The 26,063-nt window shown below is 43.9% G+C and overlaps 2 protein-coding genes across 2 annotated transcripts; both read right to left on the reverse strand.

Moving 5' to 3' along the window:
• Positions 1–702: 702 nt before the first annotated feature.
• LOC138879194 (uncharacterized) lies at positions 703–3,448 on the reverse strand. Its single transcript, XM_070158788.1, has 2 exons — positions 3,058–3,448; positions 703–737 (listed from the first exon to the last, which is right to left on the reverse strand). The coding sequence occupies exons 1-2, from the start codon at positions 3,446–3,448 to the stop codon at positions 703–705; spliced, it is 426 nt and encodes a 141-aa protein (XP_070014889.1).
• A 13,088-nt stretch (positions 3,449–16,536) lies between these two features.
• LOC138879195 (uncharacterized) lies at positions 16,537–16,932 on the reverse strand. Its single transcript, XM_070158789.1, has one exon. The coding sequence runs from the start codon at positions 16,930–16,932 to the stop codon at positions 16,537–16,539; it is 396 nt and encodes a 131-aa protein (XP_070014890.1).
• Between the last annotated feature and the right edge of the window lie 9,131 nt (positions 16,933–26,063).

Here is a 26,063-nt window from a genome sequence, read left to right on the forward strand (position 1 = left end):
TCTTGACGACGTGGCCCTGTTTTAAGTCCTATCAAATCATGCATACCAAATGTGCAAATATCCAGCTTAAGACCCTAAGATGGGAATATCAAATACACCCTGTGAATAGAAGGCCATGGGAGCATCATAAGGTAAAAGTTTAAGTTTCAACTTGTAATTGAAGCAAGGTGAAGGAGGATACGAGGTACCCTGTTAGTAAAGATTATCAATATTTTCAATTCAGGCAAATAAATACAAGTACTCTGAGTTTACTTTCAACAGTAATATAGGTATGTACAATTTGCCACACCCATCTCGGTTATGCCCAATGGAAGCTAACAAATATAGTTTAAGAGAATTATGAGATATCAGTGTCACGACCCTAAACCCAACCCGGTCGTGATCGCACCTTTCGTGAAGACAAGGCCAGCCGACTCACTTCCGATTCACTTTAAGCAATTAAAATAATAACTACTAAGTCTTTAATTAGAAATAAAATCCCAAAATAAGCATTTAACAGTATAATTTGCGGAAATAAGAGCCAACACAGCCCGACATCGGGGTATCACTAGTCATGAGCATCTAAAACAATACTACCAGTCTGAAAGTCTACTCCACTACTAAATAACTGAATCAGAAAAGAAATAAGATAGAGGGAGGTTGCACTGGATTACGAATCACCAAGAAGCTACCTAGTAAACCTCTGAAGATCTGTTGGGACTGTCAACCCTCAGTAACAGGACCTGTAGCACCCGAATCTGCACACAAAGTTGCAGGGAGTAAAGTGAGTACTTCCAACTCAATGAGTAATAAGAATAAATGAAGACTAAACGATATAAAATCACGTTAAATACAACATTTAGCTATAAGAGGCATAACAAAATCAGTAACATAATTTAACGATGAAATCTCATAAAAACACCTTTTTAAGCAGTCAACAATAGATAGGAAAAACAACTAGGAATGGTAAACACATAAGAGCTGCCCCTCGGGCACAGTAACATCAAATCAGCCCCTCGGGCACAGTAACATCAAATCAGCCCCTCGGGAAATATCATAGAACAATACCAGCCCCTCGGGCTATATCTCATGTCACAATGGGTACCCGCGCTCACTGGGGGTGTGCAGACTCTGGAGGGGCCCCTTACGGCCCAATCGCAATATCAAGCCATCTCGTGGCATCATAAATAGGCTCTCGGCCTCATATCAATATCAAGCCACCTCGTGGCGTAAAATCTCAGGCCCTCGGCCTCATTATCATAATTAGTGTATCACTGCTGCGGCGTGCATCTCGGCCCAAAAGTATCCTCACAATACAGGCCCTCGGCCTTACTAAGTCAGAATCTCATAAGCCCTTCGGGCAATAGTAAAAATATGCAGCTCAACTCAAAATATCTTTAAAACATCATTTAAGGTTTCTAAAACAGATTAACATAGCTGAGTTTTGAAAACATTGAAAGATCTGGCATGACTGAGTACAAGTATGAAATCAAACAGTGAGGAAAATATCATTAACGATCCCCTAAGGGTTCAAACAATTGGCACGAAGCCCAAATATGGCATTTAGCCCAAAGTATAATAATATCAAACAATTAGCTACCAAATATAAAGAAAAATAGTCACTCGGGATGGACTAAGTCACAATCCCCAATGGTGCACGACCCCATGCTCGTCATCTAGCATGTGTGTCACCTCAACACAACTGAACGCTGTATAATCTGGGGTTTCATACCCTCAGAACAACATTTAAAATCATTACTCACCTCGAACTAGCCCGAAAAGCTACTCTGCAACACGCTTGCCTCTCGAACCAACTTCCGAGTGCTCCAAATCTACCAAGTTCAGATTTTTATCATCAAGTTATGCTAAACGAATGAATTCCAATTGAAAAATATCGATTTTAAGCACAAAACCCAAAATCAGTCAAAACCTGACCCCCCAGGCCCGCATCCCAGAACTGGACAAGCTTTATACCAAAATGTTCTTCTTCATCTTACAAGTCCATACATATAAAGAACTCGAAAATCGGAGTTCGTTTGACCCCTCAAATCATCCCTAGAAGGTCTCATAATCTCAAGCCCTAACTCCACCCTTTTCTACTTATTTTCATGAATTAAACACTGATATTTTGTTCCTTAATCACAAATAATAGAGTTTTAGGGTCCAAAGTCCTTACCTCAATGAAGAACAATGATTTCCTCTCTTTAAAATCGCCTCAAAGCTCTTTCCCCGTTCAAAAATGGTGTAAAAAGGTTTAATGGTCGCGGAGAGTTTATTTAAATACTGCTCACGCGTTTTACTGTTCACCCGAGTACTATTCACCTGAGTTACTGTTCACCCGAGTTACTGTTCATGCTACTATGAAAAAATGCAGCAACTTTTCTTCTAGTCTAAATTGATCCATTAACCTTTCGAGATCCACCCGAGGCCCTCGTAAATCTAAACAAATATATCAACACGTCCCATAACATCATTCGAACTTAGTCGAGCCTTCAAAACACCAAAATCACATCAAATTCAAGCCTATGAACTTTAAAATTCCTAAATTCCACCAACGATGTCGAAACTATACAAAACAACTCCGATTGACCTGAAATTTTGCAGACATATCCGAAATGACATTATGAACCTATTCCAACAATCGGAATTCTATTCTAACCCCGATAGCCTATTATCCACTACCGACCGAAAATCGCCAAAAACTAACTTTCGCCAATTCAAGCCTAATTCTACACCGGACATCACAAAAATATTCCGGATACATTCCTAAGTCCCAAATCACCTAACGAAGCTATAAGAACCATAAAATCGGCATTCCGAGGTCGTTTACCAATAACTCAACTCTCGGCTGACTTTTCTAACTCTAAAGCTACTTTTAGTGACTAAGTGTCTCAAACCTTACCAAAACCATTCCAGAATCGATCTGACCAACCAGATACCACATAACACGGATAAACAAAGCATAAAGAAGCAAAAATGGGAAAAAACGGAGCGGTAACTCATGAGACGACTGTCCGGGTCGTCACATCCTCCCCAACTTAAACAAACGTTCGTCCTCGAAAGAGTCAAGAAACATACCTAAAGCCTCAAACAGGTGAGGATATCTGCTCTGCATCTCTCTTTTGGTTTCCCAAGTAGCCTCCTCCACGGGCCAACCTCTCCACTGCACTTTCACTGAAGCTATATCCTTTGACCTCAACGTTCGAACCTGACGCTCCAAAATAGCTGTTGGCTGGACATCATAAGTCAAGTCACCATCCAGCTGAACCGTGCTAAAATCTAGAATATGAGACGGATCCCTAATATACTTCCGGAGCATAGAAACGTGAAATACCGGATGCACACTCGACAAGCTGGGTGGCAAAGAAAGCTCATAAGACACCTCCCCAGTCCTCCTAAGCACTTCGAAAGGCCCAATGAATCGAGGAATCCATTTACCCTTCTTCCCTAATCTCATAACACCCTTCATGGGTGAAACCTTCAACAGAACCTTCTCACCAACCATGTAGGACACATTCCGAACCTTTCTGTCAGCATAACTCTTTTGTCTCGACTGCACTGTACGAAGCCTCTCCTGAATCACCTTCACCTTGTCTAAAACATCCTGCACCAAGTCTTTCCCCAATAGCCTAGCCTCACCGGGCTCGAACCAACCAACTGGAGATCTACACCGTCTCCCATGCAAAGACTCATATAGAGCTATCTGAATACTCGACTAGTAGCTGTTGTTGTAAGCAAACTTTGTAAGCGGTATAAACTGATCCCATGACCCTCCGAAATTAATGACACAAGCATGCAACATGTCCTCCAATATCTAAATAGTGCACTCGGACTGTCCGTCCATCTAAGGGTGAAAATCTATGCTCAACTCAACATGAGTGCCAAACTCTCGCTGCACAGATCTTCAAAACTGTGAAGTGAACTGAGTGCCCCTATCTGAAATGATGGAAACTGGGACACCATGCAACCGAACAATCTCCCGAAATAGATCTCTGCCAACCGCTCTAAAGAATAGGTAGTACACATTGGAATGAAGTACGCGGACTTGGTCAGCTGATCTACAATAACCCAAATAGCATCGAACTTCCTCAAAGTCCGTGGAAGTCTAACTATAAAGTCCATATTGATCCTCTCCCACTTCCACCCTGGAATATCCATCCGCTGAAGCAAGCCACCTGGTCTCTGATGCTCGTATTTCACCTGCTGACAATTGAGACACCGAGCTACAAATTTCACAATGTCTTTCTTCATTCTTCTCCACCAATAGTGCTGCCTTAAATCCTGATACATCTTCGCGGCACCCGGATGAATGGAATACCGCGAGCTATGGGACTCTTCTAGAATCAACTCCCGAAGCCTATCTACATTGGGCACACAAATCTGGCCCTACATCCTCAACACCCCATCATCGCCAATGGTCACATCTTTGGCATCATCATGCTGAACTCTGTTCTTAAGGGCAAGCAAATGAGGATCATCATATTGGTGCTCCCTGATTCGATCATATAAGGAAGACCGAGAAACCACAAAAGCCAACACCCGACTGGGCTCCGAAATATCCAACCTCACGAACTGATTGGCCAAGGCCTGAACATCAACTACAAGAGGTCTCTCCCCAACTGGAATATATGCCAGACTCCCCACACTCACCGCCTTTCGGCACAGAGCGTCGTTCACCACATTGGCCTTCCCTGAATGGTACAATATAGTGATATCATAATCCTTAAGCAACTCCAACTACCTCCGCTGCCAAAAATTGAGATACTTCTATTTGAACAAGTGCTGGATGCTGCGATGATCAGTAAACACCTCACAAGACATACCATACAAGTAATGCCTCCAAATCTTTAACGCGTGAACTGTGGCAGCCAACTCCAAATCATGAACGGGGTAGTTCTTCTTATGGGGCTTCAACTGATGAAAATCATAAGCAATAAATCTACCCTCCTATATCAATACATAACCAATATCGACCCTCGAAGCATCACAATACACGGTATATGAACCTGAAGCTGACGACAAAACTAACACTGAAGTTGTAGTCAAAGCAGTCTTGAGCTTCTGAAAGCTCTCCTCACACTCGTCCGACCATACAAATGAAGCACCCTTCTGAGTCAACTTGGTCAAGGGCGATGCGATAGATAAGAATCCCTAAACAAACTGGCGATAATAACCCGCCTAACCAAGAAAGCTACTTATCTCTGTGGATGAGGACGGTCTTGGCCAACTCTGAACCGCCTCTATCTTCTTTGGATCAACCTGGATACCCTCACTGGACACCACGTGTCCCAGGAATGCCATTGAACCGAGCTAAAACTCACACTAGGAGAACTTTGCATAAAGTTTCTTCTCCCTCAATCTCCTCAACACAACCCTCAAATGCTCCACGTGATCCTCCTGACTACGCGAATATACCAGAATATTATCAATAAAGTCTATGACAAATGAGTCAAGATAAGGCTAAAACACGCTGTTCATCAAATGCATAAACGATGCTGGGGCATAGTCAGCCCAAAAGACATCACCAAGAACTTATAGTGACCATATCTGGTCCTGAAAGCTGTCTTGAGATTATTCGAGTCCTTGATCTTCAACTAGTGATAGCATGAACGGAGATGAATCTTGGAGAACACTCTCGCTACCTGGAGCTAGTCGAATAAATCATCAATGCAAGGAAAAGAGTACTTGTTTTTAACTGTTACCTTGTTCAATTGCATATAATCAATGCACATTCTCATAGTGCCATCCTTCTTCTTCACAAATAGAACCGGTGTGCCCCAAGGCGACACACTAGGCCGAATGAACCCCTTATCAAGGAGTTCCTGAAGCTGCTCCTTTAACTCTTTCACCTCCGCTGGTTCCATACGGTACGACAGAATAGAAATGGACTAAGTGCCCGGCACCAGGTCAATACCAAAATCAATGTCCCTGTCCGGTGGCATGCTCGGCAGGTTTGCAGGGAACACATCGGGAAAATCCTTCACAACTGGAACATAATCAATACTGAAAGTCTTAGCTCCGACATCCCTCACAAAGGCTAGATACAAAAGACATCCCTTCCCAACCATACGCTGGGTCTTCAAGAAGGAGATTACCCTACTGGGAACATAATCAGTCAAGCCTCGCCACTCGATCCGTGGCACACTCGGTATATCCAATGTGATTGTCTTGACATGGTAGTCTAGAATAACACAACATAGAGATAAAAAATCCATGCCCAAAATGACATCCAAATCCACCATACACAATAATAACAGATCTACATGGGTCTCCAGACCCCCAATAGTCACCACACATGACCGGTACACATGGTCTATAAGAACAGTATCACCCACCGGGGTAGATTCATGAACAAGAGAAACCAGACACACAAGGAGTACCCAAATAATGAGGAAAGTATCATGACACATAAGAAAAGATGGAGCCGGGATCAAATAATATAGAGGCATCTCTGTGGCAGACTGAAACAATACCTGTAATGACAACATCAGAAGCAATAGCATCAGGTCTAGCTGGAAGTGTATAGAAACGGGCCTGATCGACCTTCTCCTCTAGGGCGACCCCTAGCTGACTGACCTCTACCCCTAGCTGGCAGGGCGGGTGGTGATGAAGAAACTAGCACGGAAGGCGATGACTGACCCCTCTGTTGAGATGAATTCGCGAGACGATGAGGGCATTGCCTCCACATATGGCCCATCTCTCCGCATTCACAACAATTCTTAGGTGCTGGAGAAGGGGACTGAAGGGAACCCCTCGCACCAGAGTGACTAGCAGATGCACCTGGCGTAGAGGAGCCCTGAACAGATAGAGCAAGGGATGAACTCTGAGCTGGAAGGGAACTAAGTGATGACTGGCCCAGCTGAGAACTGTGATAACCATACCCCGATGACGTCCCATGATAACCTGGGCGAGCTAGCTGAGCCTGCTTGAATGGACGACCTCTGCCGTGCTGAAACTGACCTCTCGATGGAGCACCACTATAACCACTAGATCCTCGAGGCCTCTTGGCTTCCTCTCCTCTCGCTCCTGGCGACGAACATACTCAATCTCACGTGCAATATCCATAACCTTCTCGAATGTAGCACCAATTACCCTCTCCCTGGTCATAAGTATGCGAAGCTGATAAGTGAGGCCATCAACAAACCTTCTAATCCTCTCTCTATCTGTCAGGACCAACCAAATCGTACGACGTGCTAACTCAAAAAACCTTATCTCGTACTGCGTCACAGTCATCTCTCCCTAGCGCAACCACTCAAACTCCCTACTTAGCTGCTCCCTGCGAGACTTCGGCACATACTTCTCCAAAAAGAGAACGAAGAACTGCTGCCAGGTAAGAGGTGCTGCACCAACAGGCCTACACCTCTCAAATGCCTCCCACCAAGTGAAGGCATCTCCAGAAAACGGATAAGTAGTGAAAGCGACCCCGCTGGTCTCCAGAATACCTGCTGTACGAAGTATCCTCTGACACTTATCTAAGAAACCTTGGGCATCCTCGCCCTCTGCACCACAGAAGGTCGGAGGCTGAAGTCTACCAAACCTATCCAACCTGCGTTGCTCATCCTTTGGCATAGCAAGAACTACATAATCCTGAGCAGTTGCAACCGGCTGGCTGGATGTGCCTCCGGTGTCTGCACTCCCTGAACCACCAGATCGGGTGTGCGAGCAACGGGAATCTGAGAGCCTAATCTGGGGTTTCATACCCTCAGAACAACATTTAAAATCATTACTCACCTCGAACTAGCCCGAAAAGCTACTCTGCAACACGCTTGCCTCTCGAACCAACTTCCGAGTGCTCCAAATCTACCAAGTTCAGATTTTTATCATCAAGTTATGCTAAACGAATGAATTCCAATTGAAAAATATCGATTTTAAGCACAAAACCCAAAATCAGTCAAAACCTGACCCCCCAGGCCCGCATCCCAGAACTGGACAAGCTTTATACCAAAATGTTCTTCTTCATCTTACAAGTCCATACATATAAAGAACTCGAAAATCGGAGTTCGTTTGACCCCTCAAATCATCCCTAGAAGGTCTCATAATCTCAAGCCCTAACTCCACCCTTTTCTACTTATTTTCATGAATTAAACACTGATATTTTGTTCCTTAATCACAAATAATAGAGTTTTAGGGTCCAAAGTCCTTACCTCAATGAAGAACAATGATTTCCTCTCTTTAAAATCGCCTCAAAGCTCTTTCCCCGTTCAAAAATGGTGTAAAAAGGTTTAATGGTCGTGGAGAGTTTATTTAAATACTGCTCACGCGTTTTACTGTTCACCCGAGTACTATTCACCTGAGTTACTGTTCACCCGAGTTACTGTTCATGCTACTATGAAAAAATGCAGCAACTTTTCTTCTAGTCTAAATTGATCCATTAACCTTTCGAGATCCACCCGAGGCCCTCGTAAATCTAAACAAATATATCAACACGTCCCATAACATCATTCGAACTTAGTCGAGCCTTCAAAACACCAAAATCACATCAAATTCAAGCCTATGAACTTTAAAATTCCTAAATTCCACCAACGATGTCGAAACTATACAAAACAACTCCGATTGACCTGAAATTTTGCAGACATATCCGAAATGACATTATGAACCTATTCCAACAATCGGAATTCTATTCTAACCCCGATAGCCTATTATCCACTACCGACCGAAAATCGCCAAAAACTAACTTTCGCCAATTCAAGCCTAATTCAACACCGGACATCACAAAAATATTCCGGATACATTCCTAAGTCCCAAATCACCTAACGAAGCTATAAGAACCATAAAATCGGCATTCCGAGGTCGTTTACCAATAACTCAACTCTCGGCTGACGTTTCTAACTCTAAAGCTACTTTTAGTGACTAAGTGTCTCAAACCTTACCAAAACCATTCCAGAATCGATCTGACCAACCAGATACCACATAACACGGATAAACAAAGCATAAAGAAGCAAAAATGGGGAAAAACGGAGCGGTAACTCATGAGACGACTGTCCGAGTCGTCACATCCTCCCCAACTTAAACAAACGTTCGTCCTCGAAAGAGTCAAGAAACATACCTAAAGCCTCAAACAGGTGAGGATATCTGCTCTGCATCTCTCTTTTGGTTTCCCAAGTAGCCTCCTCCACGGGCCAACCTCTCCACTGCACTTTCACTGAAGCTATATCCTTTGACCTCAACGTTCGAACCTGACGCTCCAAAATAGCTGTTGGCTGGACATCATAAGTCAAGTCACCATCCAGCTGAACCGTGCTAAAATCTAGAATATGAGACGGATCCCTAATATACTTCCGGAGCATAGAAACGTGAAATACCGGATGCACACTCGACAAGCTGGGTGGCAAAGAAAGCTCATAAGACACCTCCCCAGTCCTCCTAAGCACTTCGAAAGGCCCAATGAATCGAGGAATCCATTTACCCTTCTTCCCTAATCTCATAACACCCTTCATGGGTGAAACCTTCAACAGAACCTTCTCACCAACCATGTAGGACACATTCCGAACCTTTCTGTCAGCATAACTCTTTTGTCTCGACTGCACTGTACGAAGCCTCTCCTGAATCACCTTCACCTTGTCTAAAACATCCTGCACCAAGTCTTTCCCCAATAGCCTAGCCTCACCGGGCTCGAACCAACCAACTGGAGATCTACACCGTCTCCCATGCAAAGACTCATATAGAGCTATCTGAATACTCGACTAGTAGCTGTTGTTGTAAGCAAACTTTGTAAGCGGTATAAACTGATCCCATGACCCTCCGAAATTAATGACACAAGCATGCAACATGTCCTCCAATATCTAAATAGTGCACTCGGACTGTCCGTCCATCTAAGGGTGAAAATCTATGCTCAACTCAACATGAGTGCCAAACTCTCGCTGCACAGATCTTCAAAACTGTGAAGTGAACTGAGTGCCCCTATCTGAAATGATGGAAACTGGGACACCATGCAACCGAACAATCTCCCGAAATAGATCTCTGCCAACCGCTCTAAAGAATAGGTAGTACACATTGGAATGAAGTACGCGGACTTGGTCAGCTGATCTACAATAACCCAAATAGCATCGAACTTCCTCAAAGTCCGTGGAAGTCTAACTATAAAGTCCATATTGATCCTCTCCCACTTCCACCCTGGAATATCCATCCGCTGAAGCAAGCCACCTGGTCTCTGATGCTCGTATTTCACCTGCTGACAATTGAGACACCGAGCTACAAATTTCACAATGTCTTTCTTCATTCTTCTCCACCAATAGTGCTGCCTTAAATCCTGATACATCTTCGCGGCACCCAGATGAATGGAATACCGCGAGCTATGGGACTCTTCTAGAATCAACTCCCGAAGCCTATCTACATTGGGCACACAAATCTGGCCCTACATCCTCAACACCCCATCATCGCCAATGGTCACATCTTTGGCATCATCATGCTGAACTCTGTTCTTAAGGGCAAGCAAATGAGGATCATCATATTGGTGCTCCCTGATTCGATCATATAAGGAAGACCGAGAAACCACAAAAGCCAACACCCGACTGGGCTCCGAAATATCCAACCTCACGAACTGATTGGCCAAGGCCTGAACATCAACTACAAGAGGTCTCTCCCCAACTGGAATATATGCCAGACTCCCCACACTCACCGCCTTTCGGCACAGAGCGTCGTTCACCACATTGGCCTTCCCTGAATGGTACAATATAGTGATATCATAATCCTTAAGCAACTCCAACTACCTCCGCTGCCAAAAATTGAGATACTTCTATTTGAACAAGTGCTGGATGCTGCGATGATCAGTAAACACCTCACAAGACATACCATACAAGTAATGCCTCCAAATCTTTAACGCGTGAACTGTGGCAGCCAACTCCAAATCATGAACGGGGTAGTTCTTCTTATGGGGCTTCAACTGATGAAAATCATAAGCAATAAATCTACCCTCCTATATCAATACATAACCAATATCGACCCTCGAAGCATCACAATACACGGTATATGAACCTGAAGCTGACGACAAAACTAACACTGAAGTTGTAGTCAAAGCAGTCTTGAGCTTCTGAAAGCTCTCCTCACACTCGTCCGACCATACAAATGAAGCACCCTTCTGAGTCAACTTGGTCAAGGGCGATGCGATAGATAAGAATCCCTAAACAAACTGGCGATAATAACCCGCCTAACCAAGAAAGCTACTTATCTCTGTGGATGAGGACGGTCTTGGCCAACTCTGAACCGCCTCTATCTTCTTTGGATCAACCTGGATACCCTCACTGGACACCACGTGTCCCAGGAATGCCATTGAACCGAGCTAAAACTCACACTAGGAGAACTTTGCATAAAGTTTCTTCTCCCTCAATCTCCTCAACACAACCCTCAAATGCTCCACGTGATCCTCCTGACTACGCGAATATACCAGAATATCATCAATAAAGTCTATGACAAATGAGTCAAGATAAGGCTAAAACACGCTGTTCATCAAATGCATAAACGATGCTGGGGCATAGTCAGCCCAAAAGACATCACCAAGAACTTATAGTGACCATATCTGGTCCTGAAAGCTGTCTTGAGATTATTCGAGTCCTTGATCTTCAACTAGTGATAGCATGAACGGAGATGAATCTTGGAGAACACTCTCGCTACCTGGAGCTAGTCGAATAAATCATCAATGCAAGGAAAAGAGTACTTGTTTTTAACTGTTACCTTGTTCAATTGCATATAATCAATGCACATTCTCATAGTGCCATCCTTCTTCTTCACAAATAGAACCGGTGTGCCCCAAGGCGACACACTAGGCCGAATGAACCCCTTATCAAGGAGTTCCTGAAGCTGCTCCTTTAACTCTTTCACCTCCGCTGGTTCCATACGGTACGACAGAATAGAAATGGACTAAGTGCCCGGCACCAGGTCAATACCAAAATCAATGTCCCTGTCCGGTGGCATGCTCGGCAGGTTTGCAGGGAACACATCGGGAAAATCCTTCACAACTGGAACATAATCAATACTGAAAGTCTTAGCTCCGACATCCCTCACAAAGGCTAGATACAAAAGACATCCCTTCCCAACCATACGCTGGGTCTTCAAGAAGGAGATTACCCTACTGGGGACATAATCAGTCAAGCCTCGCCACTCGATCCGTGGCACACTCGGTATATCCAATGTGATTGTCTTGACATGGTAGTCTAGAATAACACAACATAGAGATAAAAAATCCATGCCCAAAATGACATCCAAATCCACCATACACAATAATAACAGATCTACATGGGTCTCCAGACCCCCAATAGTCACCACACATGACCGGTACACATGGTCTATAAGAACAGTATCACCCACCGGGGTAGATTCATGAACAAGAGAAACCAGACACACAAGGAGTACCCAAATAATGAGATAAGTATCATGACACATAAGAAAAGATGGAGCCGGGATCAAATAATATAGAGGCATCTCTGTGGCAGACTGAAACAATACCTGTAATGACAACATCAGAAGCAATAGCATCAGGTCTAGCTGGAAGTGTATAGAAACGGGCCTGATCGACCTTCTCCTCTAGGGCGACCCCTAGCTGACTGACCTCTACCCCTAGCTGGCAGGGCGGGTGGTGATGAAGAAACTAGCACGGAAGGCGATGACTGACCCCTCTGTTGAGATGAATTCGCGAGACGATGAGGGCATTGCCTCCACATATGGCCCATCTCTCCGCATTCACAACAATTCTTAGGTGCTGGAGAAGGGGACTGAAGGGAACCCCTCGCACCAGAGTGACTAGCAGATGCACCTGGCGTAGAGGAGCCCTGAACAGATAGAGCAAGGGATGAACTCTGAGCTGGAAGGGAACTAAGTGATGACTGGCCCTGCTGAGAACTGTGATAACCATACCCCGATGACGTCCCATGATAACCTGGGCGAGCTAGCTGAGCCTGCTTGAATGGACGGCCTCTGCCGTGCTGAAACTGACCTCTCGATGGAGCACCACTATAACCACTAGATCCTCGAGGCCTCTTGGCTTCCTCTCCTCTCGCTCCTGGCGACGAACATACTCAATCTCACGTGCAATATCCATAACCTTCTCGAATGTAGCACCAGTTACCCTCTCCCTGGTCATAAGTATGCGAAGCTGATAAGTGAGGCCATCAACAAACCTTCTAATCCTCTCTCTATCTGTCAGGACCAACCAAATCGCACGACGTGCTAACTCAAAAAACCTTATCTCGTACTGCGTCACAGTCATCTCTCCCTAGCGCAACCACTCAAACTCCCTACTTAGCTGCTCCCTGCGAGACTTCGGCACATACTTCTCCAAAAAGAGAACGAAGAACTGCTGCCAGGTAAGAGGTGCTGCACCAACAGGCCTACACCTCTCAAATGCCTCCCACCAAGTGAAGGCATCTCCAGAAAACGGATAAGTAGTGAAAGCGACCCCGCTGGTCTCCAGAATACCTGCTGTACGAAGTATCCTCTGACACTTATCTAAGAAACCTTGGGCATCCTCGCCCTCTGCACCACAGAAGGTCGGAGGCTGAAGTCTACCAAACCTATCCAACCTGCGTTGCTCATCCTTTGGCATAGCAGGAACTACATAATCCTGAGCAGTTGCAACCGGCTGGCTGGATGTGCCTCCGGTGTCTGCACTCCCTGAACCACCAGATCGGGTGTGCGAGCAATGGGAATCTGAGAGCCTCCCCTTGCCTGAGAAGTGGCTGCGACAGTAGAAATTGCGACCGCCAGAGCAAGACTCATACATATGGTCAATATCTAGGCTAAAGTCTCCTGAAGACCCGGAATCACAATGGGCATAGCTGGTGCCTGAGCGGGTGCTGCTGGAGCGTCCACAGCCGAGACCTGATCCTAAACTAGGGCGGCTGGTGGATCTGTAGGTGTTGCCCCAGTTGCTGTGTGGGATGCTCCTCTGCCCCTACCACAAACCCAACCGCTTCCTCGACCTCTAGTGGCTCCAACTGATACCAACTTGTCACGACCCTAAACCCAACTCGGTCATGATGGCGCCTCTCGTGAAGACAAGGCCAACCGACTCACTTCCAGTTCACTTTAAGCAATTAAAATAATAAGTACTAAGTCTTTAATCAGAAATAAAATCCCAACATGAGCATTTAACAATATAATTTGCGGAAATAAAAGCCAACACAACCCGACATCGGGGTGTCACCAGTCATGAGCATCTAAAACAATACTACTAGTTTGAAAGTCTACTCTACTACAAAATAACTGAATCAGAAAAGAAATAAGATAGAGGGAGGTTGCACTGGGCTGCGAATCGCCAAGCAACTACCTAGTAAACCTCCGAAGATCTGCTGGGACTATCAACCCTCAGTAGCAGGACCTGTAGCGCCCGAATCTGCACATAGAGGAGCAGGGAGTAAAGTGAGTACTTCCAGCTCAGTGAGTAATAAGAATAAATGAAGACTGAATGATATAAAATCAGGTTAAACACAACATTTAGCTATCAGAGGCAAAACAAAATCAGTAACACAATTTAATGATGAAATCTCATAAAAACACCTTTTTAAGTAGTCAACAATAGATAGGAAAAGCTACTAGAAATGGTAAACACATAAGAACTTCCCTCGGGCACAATAACATCAAATCAGCCCCTCGGGAAATATCACAGGACAATACCAGCCCCTCAGGCTATATCTCATGTCCCAATGGGTACCCGCGCTCACTGGGGGTATGCAGACTTCTGGAGGGACCCCTTACGACCCAAGCGCAATATCAAGCCATCTCGTGGCATTATAAATAGGCTCTCAGACTCATATCAATATCAAGCCGCCTTGTGGCGTACAATCTCAGGCCCTCGGCCTCATTATCATAATTAGTGTATCACTGCTGCGGCGTGCAGCCTGACCCAAAAGTATCCACACAATACAAGCCCTCGGTCTTACTCAGTCAGAATCTCATAAGCCCTTTGGGAAATAGTAAAAATTTGCAGCTCAACCCAAAATATCTTTAAAACATCATTTAAGGTTTTTAAAACAGATTAACATAGATTAGTTTTGAAAACATTGAAAGATCTGGCATGACTGAGCATACGTATGAAATCAAACAGTGAGGAAAATATCATTAACGATCCCCTAAGGGTTCAAACAGTTGGAACGAAGCCCGAATATGGCATTTAGCCCAAAGTATAATAATATCAAATAATTAGCTACCAAATATAAAGAAAAATAGTCATTCGGGATGGACTAAGTCACAATCCCCAATGGTGAACGACCCCACGCTTGTCATCTAGAGTGTGCATCACCTCAACACAGTCGAACGTTGTATAATCCGAGTTTTCATACCCTCAAAACAACATTTAAAATCATTACTCACCTCGAACTAGCCCGAAAAGCTACTCTGCAACACGCTTACCTCTCAAACCAACTTCCGAGTGCTCCAAATCTACCAAGTTTAGATTTTTATCATCAAATTATGCTAAACGAATGAATTTCAATTGAAAAATATCGATTTTAAGCATAAAACCCAAAATCAGTCAAAACCCAACCCCCGAGCCCACTTCCCGGAACTAGAAAAACTTTATATCAAAATGTTTTTCATCATCTCACGAGTCCGTACATATAAAGAACTCGAAATCAGAGTTCATTTGTTCCTTAATCACAAATAATCAAGTTTTAGGGTCCAAAGTCCTTACCTCAATGAAGAACAACGATTTCCTCTCTTCAATATCGTCTCGAAGCTCTTTCCCCATTAAAAAATGGTGTAAAAGGGTTTAATGTAGCAGAAGGGTTATTTAAATACTGCTCATGCATTTTACTGTTCACCAGAGTTACTGTTCACCCGAGTTACTATTTATGTTGCTGTGAAAAAATGCAGCAGCTTTTCTTCTAGTCTAAATTGATCCGTTAACCTTTCGAGATCCACCCGAGGCCCTCAAAAATTTCAACAAATATACCAACATGTCCCGTAACATCATTCGAACTTAGTCGAGCCTTCGAAACACCTAAAACAACATCAAAACTCCAAAATCACATTAAATTCAAGCCTATGAAATTTGTAATTCCTAAATTCAACCAACGACGCTGAGACTATCCATAACAACTCCGATTGACCTGAAATTTTGCAGACATATCCAAAATGATATTACGAACCTGTTCCAACTATCAGAATTACATTCCGACCCCAATAACCTATTTTTCACTGCCGACCGAAAATCGCCAAAACCTAACTTTCGCCAATTCAAGCCTAATTCTACACCGAATATCACAAAAATATTCTGGACACTCTCTAAGTCCCAAATTACCTAACGAAGCTATCCGAGCCATAAAATCGGCATTCCGAGGTCATTTACCAATAAGTCAACTCTCAGTTGACTTTTCTAACTCTAAAACTACTTTTAGAGACTAAGTGTCTCAAACCTTACCAAAACTATTCCGGATTCGGTCCAACCAACCCGATACCATATAACACAGATAAACAAAGCATAAAGAAGCAGAAATGGGGAAAACGGAGCGGTAACTCATGAGATGACTGGCTGGGTCGTCACATCCTCCCCAACTTAAACAAACGTTCGTCCTCGAAAGAGTCAAGAAACATACCTAAAGCCTCAAACAGGTGAGGATATCTGCTCTACATCTCTCTCTTGGTTTCCCAAGTAGCCTCCTCCACGGGCCAACCTCTCCACTGCACTTTCACTGAAGCTATATCCTTTGACCTCAACGTTCGAACCTGACGCTCCAAAATAGCTGTTGGCTGGACATCATAAGTCAAGTCACCATCCAGCTGAACCGTGCTAAAATCTAGAATATGAGACGGATCCCTAATATACTTCCGAAGCATAGAAACATGAAATACCGGATGCACACTCGACAAGGTGGGTGGAAAAGTAAGCTCATAAGCCACCTCCCTAATCCTCCTAAGCAACTCGAAAGGCCCAATGAACCTAGGACTCAATTTGCCATTCTTCCCAAATCTCATAACACCCTTCATGGGTGAAACCTTCAACAGAACCTTCTCACCAACCATGTAGGACACATCCCGAACCTTCCTGTTAGCATACCTCTTTTGTCTCTACTGCGCTGTATGAAGCCTCTCCTAAATCACCTTCACCTTGTCTAAACCATCCTGCACCAAGTCTATCCCGAATAGCCTCGCCTCACCGGGCTCGAACCAACCAACTGAAGATCTACATCGTCTCCCATACAAAGCCTCATATGGAGCCACCTGAATACTTGACCGGTAGCTGTTGTTGTAAGCAAACTCTGCAAGTGGTAGAAACCGATCCCACGACCCTCCGAAATCAATGACACAAGCATACAACATGTCCTCCAATATCTGAATAGTGAGCTCGGACTTCCCGTCCGTCTGAGGGTGAAAAGCTGTGCTCAACTCAATCTGAGTGCCCAACTCTCGCTGTACAGAACTCTAAAACTGCAAAGTGAACTGAGTGCCCCTATCTGAAATGATGGAAACTGGGACACCATGCAACCAAACAATCTTCCGAATATATATCTCTGCCAACCGCTCTGAAGAATAGGTAGTACATATAGGAATGAAGTGTGCGGACTTGGTTAGCCGATCCACAATCACCCAAATAGCATCGAACTTCCTCAAAGTCCGTGGAAGTCCAACTACAAAGTCTATCGTGATCCTCTCCCAATTCCACTCTAGAATATCCATCCGCTGAAGCAAGCCACCCGATCTCTGATGCTCGTATTTCACCTGCTGACAATTGAGACACCGAGCCACAAATTTCACAATGTCTTTCTTCATTCTTCTCCACCAATAGTGCTGCCTCAAATCCTGATACATCTTTGCGACACCCGGATTAATGGAATACTGCGATCTATGGCCCTCCTCCAGAATCAACTCCCGAAGCCAATCTATATTGGGCACATAAATCCGGCCCTGCATCCTTAACACCCCATCATTGCTGATGGTCACATTTCTGGCATCATCATGCTGAACTCTGTTCTTAAGGATTAGAAAATGAGGATCATCATACTAGCGCTCCCTGATCCGATCATATAAGGAAGACCGAGAAACCACACAAGCCAACACCCGTCTGGGCTCTGTAATATCTAAACTCACGATCTGATTGGCCAAGGCCTGGACATCAACTGCAAGAGGTCTCTCCCCAACTGGAATATATGCCAGACTCCCCATACTCACCGCCTTTTGGCTCAAAGCTTCGGCCACCATATTGGCCTTCCCCGGATGGTACAAGATAGTGATATCATAATCCTTAAGCAACTCCAACCACCTCCGCTGCCTCAAGTTGAGATGCTTCTGTTTGAACAAGTGCTAGAGGCTGCGATGATCAGTAAACACCTCATAAGATATAACATACAAGTAATGCCTCCAAATCTTTAACGCGTGAATTGTGGCAGCCAACTCCAAATCATGAACGGGGTAGTTCTTCTCATGGGGCTTCAACTGACAAGAAGCATAAGTAATAACTCTACCCTCCTACATCAATACACAACCAATACCGACCCTCGAAGCATCACAATACACGGTATATGAACATGAAGCTAACGGCAAAAGTAACACTGGAGCTGTGGTCAAAGCTGTATTGAGCTTTTGAAAGCTCTCCTCACATTCGTCCGACCATACAAATGAAGCACCCTTATGAGTCAACTTGGTCAAGGGCGATGCGATAGATGAGAATCCCTAAACAAACTGGCTATAATAACCCACCAAACCAAGAAAGCTGCGAATCTCTATGGCTGAGGACGGTCCGGGCCAACTCTGGACCGCCTATATCTTCTTTGGATCAACCTGAATACCCTCACTGGACACCACGTGTCCCAGGAATGCCACTAAACCGAGCCAAAACTCACACTTGGAGAACTTTGCTTAAAACTTCTCCTCTCTCAATCTCTGCAACACAACCCTCAAATGCTCTGCGTTCTCCTCCTGACGATGCGAATATACCAGAATATCATCAATGAAGACTATGACAAACGAGTCAAGATAAGGTGGAACACGCTCTTGATCAAATGCATGAATGCTGCTGGGGCATTAGTCAGCCCAATAGACATCACCAAGAACTCATAATGACCATATCTGGTCCTGAAAGCTGTCTTGAGAATATCCAAGTCCCTGATCTTCAACTGGTCATAGCCTGAATGGAGATCAATCTCGAAGAACACTTTTGCTCCCTGAAGCTGGTCGAATAAATCATCAATGAGAGGCAAGGGTTACTTGTTTTTAACTGTTACCTTGTTCAATTGCCTATAATCAATGCACATTCTCATAGTGCTATCCTTCTTCTACACAAATACAACCGGCGCACCCCAAGGTGACACACTAGGCCGAATGAACCCCTTATCAAGGAGTTCCTGAAGCTACTCCTTTAACTCCTTCAACTCTGCTGGTGCCATATGGTATGACAAAATAGAAAAGGGTTGAGTGCCCGACACCAGGTCAATACCAAAATCAATGTCCCTATCCGGTGGCATGCCCGGAAGGTCTACAAGGAACACATCGAGAAAATCCCTCACAATTGGAATAGAATCAATATTGGGAGTCTTAGCTTGACATCCCTCACAAAGGCTAGATACAAAAGACATCCCTTCCCAACTATATGCTGGATTTTCAAGAAGGAGATTACCCTATTGGGAACATAATTAGTCAAGCCTCGCCTCTCGATCCGTGGCAAAACTGGTATAGCCAATGTGACTATCTTGGCATGGTAGTCCAGAATAGCACGACACGAAGATAACCAATCCATGCCCAAAATGACATCGAAATCCACCATACACAATAATAACAGATCTACACGGGTCTCCAAACCCCCAATAGTCACCACACACGACCGGTGCACATGATTTACAATAACAGTATCACCCACCGGAGTAGATAAATAAACAGGAGAAACCAGAGACTCATGGGGCATACCCAAATAATAAGCAAAGTATGATGACACATAAGAAAAGGTGGAACCGGGATCAAATAATACAGACGCATCTCTGTGGTAGACTGAAACAATACATGTAATGACAACATCGGAAGCAATAGCATCGGGTCTAGCTGGAAGTGCATAGAAACGGGCCTGACCACCACCTGATCGGCCTCCCCCTCTATGGCGACCCCTAGCGGACTGAACTCCACCCCAAGCTGGCTGGGCGGGTGGTGATGAAGCAACTGGTGCTGAAGCCGATGACTGACCCCTCCGTTGAGATGAATTCGCGAGATGACGAGGGCATTGCCTCCACATATGGCCCATCTCTCTGCACTCATATCAACTCCCAGGTGCTGGAGAAGGTGACTGAAGGGAACCCCTCGCACCATAGTGACTAGCAGATGCACCTGGAGTAGAGGAGTCCTGAACTGATGGAGCATAGGACGAACTCTGAGCTGGAAGGTTACTAAGTGATGACTGGCCCTGCTGAGAACTATGATAACCATGACCCGACAATGCCCCACGATAACCTGGGCAAGCTGGCTGAGCATGCCTGAATGGACGACCTCTGCCTTGCTGAAACTGACCTCTCGATGGAGCACCACTATAACTCCCAGATCCTCAAGGCCTCTTGGCCTCCCTCTCCTCTCGCTCTTGGCGACGAACAGACTCAATCTCACGGGCAATATCCACAACCTCCTCGAACATAGAACCAGTCACCCTCTCCCTGGTCATAAGAATGCGAAGATGATAAGTGAGGCCTTCAACAAACCTCCTAATCCTCTCTCTATCTGTCGAAACCAACCAAATTGCATGACTAGCTAACTTAGAAAACCTTATCTCGTACTGCATCACAGCCATCTCTCCTTGATGCAACCACTCAAATTCCCTACGCAGTTGTACCTTGCGAGATTGTGGCACATACTTCTCCAAAAAGAGAATGGAGAACTGCTGCCAAGTAAGAGGTGTTTCACCAATAGGCCTACGCCTCTCAAATGCCTCCCACCAAGTGAAGGAAGCTCCAGAAAACAGATAATTAGTGAAACCAACCCCGCTGATCTCCAGAATACCTGCTATACGAAACATCCTCTGACACTTATCTAAGAAACCTTGGGCATCCTCACCCTCTGCACCACTGAAGGTCAGAGGCTGAAGTCTACCAAACCTCTCCAACCTGTGCTGCTCGTCTTCTGGCATAGCAGGAACTACATAGTCCTGAGCAGTTGGAACCGGCTGGGATGGATGTGCCTCAGATGTCTGCACTCCCTGAACCACCGCATCGGGTGTGCGGGCGGTGGGAGTTTGAGAGCCTCCCCCTGCTTGAGAAGTGGTTGCGGCAGTAGAAACCGCGACCTCCTGAGCAAGACTCGTACATACGGTCAATATCTGGGCTAAAGTCTCCTAAAGACCAAGAATCACAATGGGTACAGCTAGTGCCTGAGCAGGTGCTGCTGGAGCGTCCACAACCGGGACCTGATCCTGAACTGGGGCGGCTGGTGGATCTGCAGGTGCTGCCCTAGCTGCTGTGTGCGCTACACCACTGCCCCTACCACGAACCCGACCGCGTCCTCGGCCTCGAGTGGCTCCAGCTGGTGGTACTGGTGGTCGTCCATCCTAATCAATAGCGCGTGTCCTCACCATCTATGATAGAATAGAATAACAAAAGTTTAATTCTTGGATCAACAAATTCGCACGACAAGAATTTCAAGAATATGGAATTTTTCCTAAAGGTTCTGCAGCCTCTCGAGGATAAATACAAACGTCTCCGTACCGGTCCGCGAGAATCTACTAAACCTGCTCATGACTCGTGAGACATATGTAACCTAGGTTCTGATACCAACTTGTCACGACCCTAAACCCAACCCGGTCGTGATGGCGCCCCTTGTGAAGACAAGGCCAGCTGACTCACTTCCAATTCACTTTAAGCAATTAAAATAATAACTACTAAGTCTTTAATCAGAAATAAAATACCAACATAAGCATTTAACAGTATAATTTGCGGAAATAAAAGCCAACACAACCCGACATCGGGGTGTCACCAGTCATGAGCATCTAAAACAATACTACCAGTTTGAAAGTCTACTCCATTACTAAATAACTGAATCAGAAAAGAAATAAGCTAGAGGGAGGTTGTACTGGGCTGCGAATCTCCAAGCAGCTACCTGATAAACCTCCGAAGTTCTGCTGGGACTATCAACCCTCAGTAGTAGGACCTGTAGCGCCCGAATCTGCACATAGAGGTGCAGGGAATAAAGTGAGTACTTCCAACTCAGTGAGTAATAAGAATAAATGAAGACAAAACGATATAAAATCATGCCAACCAAAACATTTAGCTATCAGAGGCATAACAAAAGCAGTAACATAATTTAACGATGAAATCTCATAAAAACACCATTTTAAGCAGTCAACAATAGATAGGAAAAACAACTAGGAATGGTAAACACATAAGAACTGCCCTTCAGGCACAATAACATCAAATCAGCCCCTCGGGCAATATCACCGGACAATACCAGCCCCTCGGGCTATATCTCATGTCACAATGGGTACCCGCGCTCACTGGGGTTGTGCAAACTCCTAGAGGGGCCCCTTACAGCCCAAGCGCAATATCAAGCCATCTTGTGGCATCATAAATAGGCTCTCGGCCTCATATCATTATCAAGCCACTTCGTGGCATACAATCTCAGGCCATCGGCCTCATTATCATAATTAGTGTATCACTGCTGCGACATGCAGCCCAACCTAAAAGTATCCTAACAATACAGGCCCTCGGCCTTACTCAGTCAGAATCTCATAAGCTCTTCGGGCAATAGTAAAAATATGCAGCTCAGCTCAAAATATCTTTAAAACATCATTTAAGGTTTCTAAAACAGATTAACATAGCTGAGTTTTGAAAACATTGAAAGATCTGGCATGAATTAGCAGAAGTATGAAATCAAATAGTAAGGAAAATATCATTAACGATCCCCTAAGGGTTCAAACAGTTGGCACGAATCCCAAATATGGCATTTTGCCCAAAGTGTAATAATATCAACAATTAGTTACAAAATATGCAAAAAATAGTCTTTCGGGATTGACTAAGTCACAATCCCCAACGGTGCATGACCCACGCTTGTTATCTAGCGTATGCGTCACCTCAACACAGTCGAACGTCGTATAATCCGAAGTTTCATACCCTCAGAACAACATTTAAAATCATTACTCACCTGGAACTAGCCCGAAAAGCTACTCTGCAACACAATTGCCTCTTGAACCAACTTCCGAATGCTCCAAATCTACCAAGTTCAGATTTTTATCATCAAATTATGCTAAACGAATGAATTCCAATTGAAAAATATTGATTTAAAGCACAAAAACCGAAATCAGTCAAAACCCGACCCCCGAGCCTACGTTCCAGAACTGGAAAAACTTTATACCAAAATTTTTTTCATCATCTCACGAGTCTGTACATATAAGGAACTCGAAAATCGGAGTTCGTTTGACCCCTCAAATCATCCCTAGAAGGTCTCATAATCTCAAGCCCTAACTCCAACTTTTTCTACTGATTTTCATGAATTAAACATTGATATTTTGTTCCTTAATCACAAATAATTGAGTGTTAGGGTCAAAAATCCTTACCTCAATGAAGAACAATTATTTTCTCTCTTCAAAATCGCCTCAAAGCTCTTTCCCCGTTCAAAAAATGGTGTAAAAGGGTTTAATGGTCGCGGAGGTTTATTTAAATACTGCTGACGCATTTTACTGTTCGCCCGAGTACTGTTCACCCGAGTTACTGTTCATGCCTTGAAAAAATGCAGCAGGTTTTCTTCTAGTCTAAATTGATACGTTAACTTTTCGAGATCCACCTGAGGCCCTCGAAAATCTCAACAAATATACCAACACGTCCCATAACATCATTCGAACTTAGTCGAGCCTTCGAAACACCAAAAACAACATCAAAACACCAAAATCACATCAAATTTAAGCCTATGAACTTTGAAATTCCTAAATTCCACCAATGATGCCGAAACTATCCAAAACAACTTCGATTGACCTGAAATTTTGCAGACATATCCAAAATGATATTATGAACCTGTTCCTACTATCGGAATAACATTCCGACCCCGATAGCCTATTTTCCACTGTCGATCGGAAATCGCAAAAAACTAACTTTCGCCAATTCAAGCCTAATTCTACACCGGACATCACAAAAATATTTCGGACACACTCCTAAGTTCAAAATCACCTAATGAAGTTATCCGAGCCATAAAATCTGCATTCCGAGGTCATTTACCAATACGTCAACTCTCGGTTGACTTTTCTAACTCTAAAGCTACTTTTAGAGACTTATTGTCTCACACCTTACCAAAACCATTTTGGATTCGATCCGACCAACCCGATACCACATAACACGGATAAACAAACCATAAAGAAGCAAAAATGGGAAAAAGGGAGTGGTAATTCATGGGACGACTGGTCGGGTCGTCACAATTAGGATCTTGCTGGGGTTAGAGTAACCCAAAATGGTGGAATGAGCCAGGGAGTTGAAAATGAAACAAGGTTATGCTAAAGCTTTCGAAATAATGTGATAGATAGAAATATTAGTAGGAGAATAAAAAGAGAGTAAATGAAGCATTACGAGTAAGATGTGATAAAAGGATGGTAACGGTAAATCTTAATATGACAGAATGACATAGTCTATAGTCAAGTAAAGGAAAAGACAATAGGTGACAGTCCTTGAGACTACAGAAGAGTACAAGCCATAAAGTCATATCCTCATTTCGAGAAAATGAGTTGGCAACTCCAACGTAAGTACCAGAAGGCTAAGTTAGACCCCCCGGAGTAATAGAAATCAACATAGGCTAGTAAACAAGAATAAAATCGAACATGATTTAGGGACCAAAGGATTCAATAATAGTCAGCATAGTAAGAATTTCAGAAATCTTGTTCCGGAAATGATAGTATGGACAACATAAGAATAAATTTTAAAGGTCATTCAAGAAGACGTTTCCCTAAAGCAAGCAATGTGAGCAGAGTTATGCTTAAGGGACTAAGTGTGCCAGTTACACTAGGTGTCACCCTCACTCGTAAGAAATTCAGTTATCCCTGGTATAGAAGGGTTATCGCAAGGCGAGTAAGAGTCAGTGAAGATGAGAAAAGATGCCAAAGATGAAGAGGTAACTATGGACTAGTAAAGGAAGAATGTGATAAAAAGTAAAAAGGGGTGATATTGCATTTATTTAGATCCTACATATATGTTATGACTCTAGAACATTATACAAGCACGATGGCGGGGGAGATGCAGTAAGGGTTCCCTTCAAGGATGTTATTGACAAATAAGTGCAAAAGAACACTTGATACATAAGGAGCCAGTGCGAGGGGTAAGTTAAGACAAATGAAACAACCCAAGAGAGATTACGCGAAATATAGATATGAGAATGGACCAACGATAGTTAGTAGTTGATTCAGGAAGAGCCTTGTTATGGCTAGACAAGAGGATACAGATAAATCAGTAGATCGTGCAAGATAAACCTAGTGAACCCCAAGATAGGGAATTCAGTCTCGCAAATACGACATTGTTATCATTGAGAAAATTTTCAGATAGGAGTTGAGATAGTTATAGCTGGAGTAAAAGTGTTACGTAAATAAAAAAGAGTTCCACGGGGGAGACAAAAAACTTTGAGTTCAAAATAACTCTATGAGAACAAGGGCACGGAGGTATGTAACTAAGGATATTTATAGGCGAGTAAGAACGTCAAAAATTCCGTCAGGTATATGATGTGAAAAGGTCTCAGCTTTGTAAGAGTCAGAAAGTCTTCCTTAAATGCTACAATGAAAGACTAGCTGAGGAAATAAGGAAGAAGGCTTCAAACTAAGCATAATGACCTAAATAAATAATGGTCTTATAATAACAGTCTCACTACAACATCGTATGCACTCTAAAGGAAAGTGGTACCTATTGTGACTAAGGAACGGGAAGTAAAATCCAAAGTAATATTCCGAGATCATATGATTTGCACAAAATTCCAATATATGTGGGCACTAAGATAAGCCAAGTATTCATGTAACAAGTGGAAGAATGACCAAGAAAAGTAATCGCTTACTTTTAACGAAAGCTGAGAAGGAACGAAAGGAATTATTTGATCTATAACCTAGAGTTAGTTATGTTACGAACACACTTAAGATTTTGGAGTGTTATCCATGCAGCATATATGTTGACAATGATATAGCTATAGGAGACTCCAGTATAAGTTAAAAGAGATAATTGAGTCCA

Source organism: Nicotiana sylvestris, chromosome 10 (genome assembly GCF_000393655.2).
Source record: "Nicotiana sylvestris chromosome 10, ASM39365v2, whole genome shotgun sequence".
Classification (NCBI taxonomy): Eukaryota; Viridiplantae; Streptophyta; class Magnoliopsida; order Solanales; family Solanaceae; genus Nicotiana; species Nicotiana sylvestris.

Coding starts and splice junctions, on each gene's coding strand:
- LOC138879194 (XM_070158788.1), bottom strand. CDS start 3,448: ATGAAGGGTGTTATGAGATTAGGGAAGAAGGGTAAATGGATTCCTCGA. Junction 738..3,057: donor TCACCTGTTTGAGGCTTTAG/GTATGTTTCTTG, acceptor CTTTGTGTGCAG/ATTCGGGTGCTACAGGTCCT.
- LOC138879195 (XM_070158789.1), bottom strand. CDS start 16,932: ATGGTTGGTGAGAAGGTTCTGTTGAAGGTTTCACCCATGAAGGGTGTT.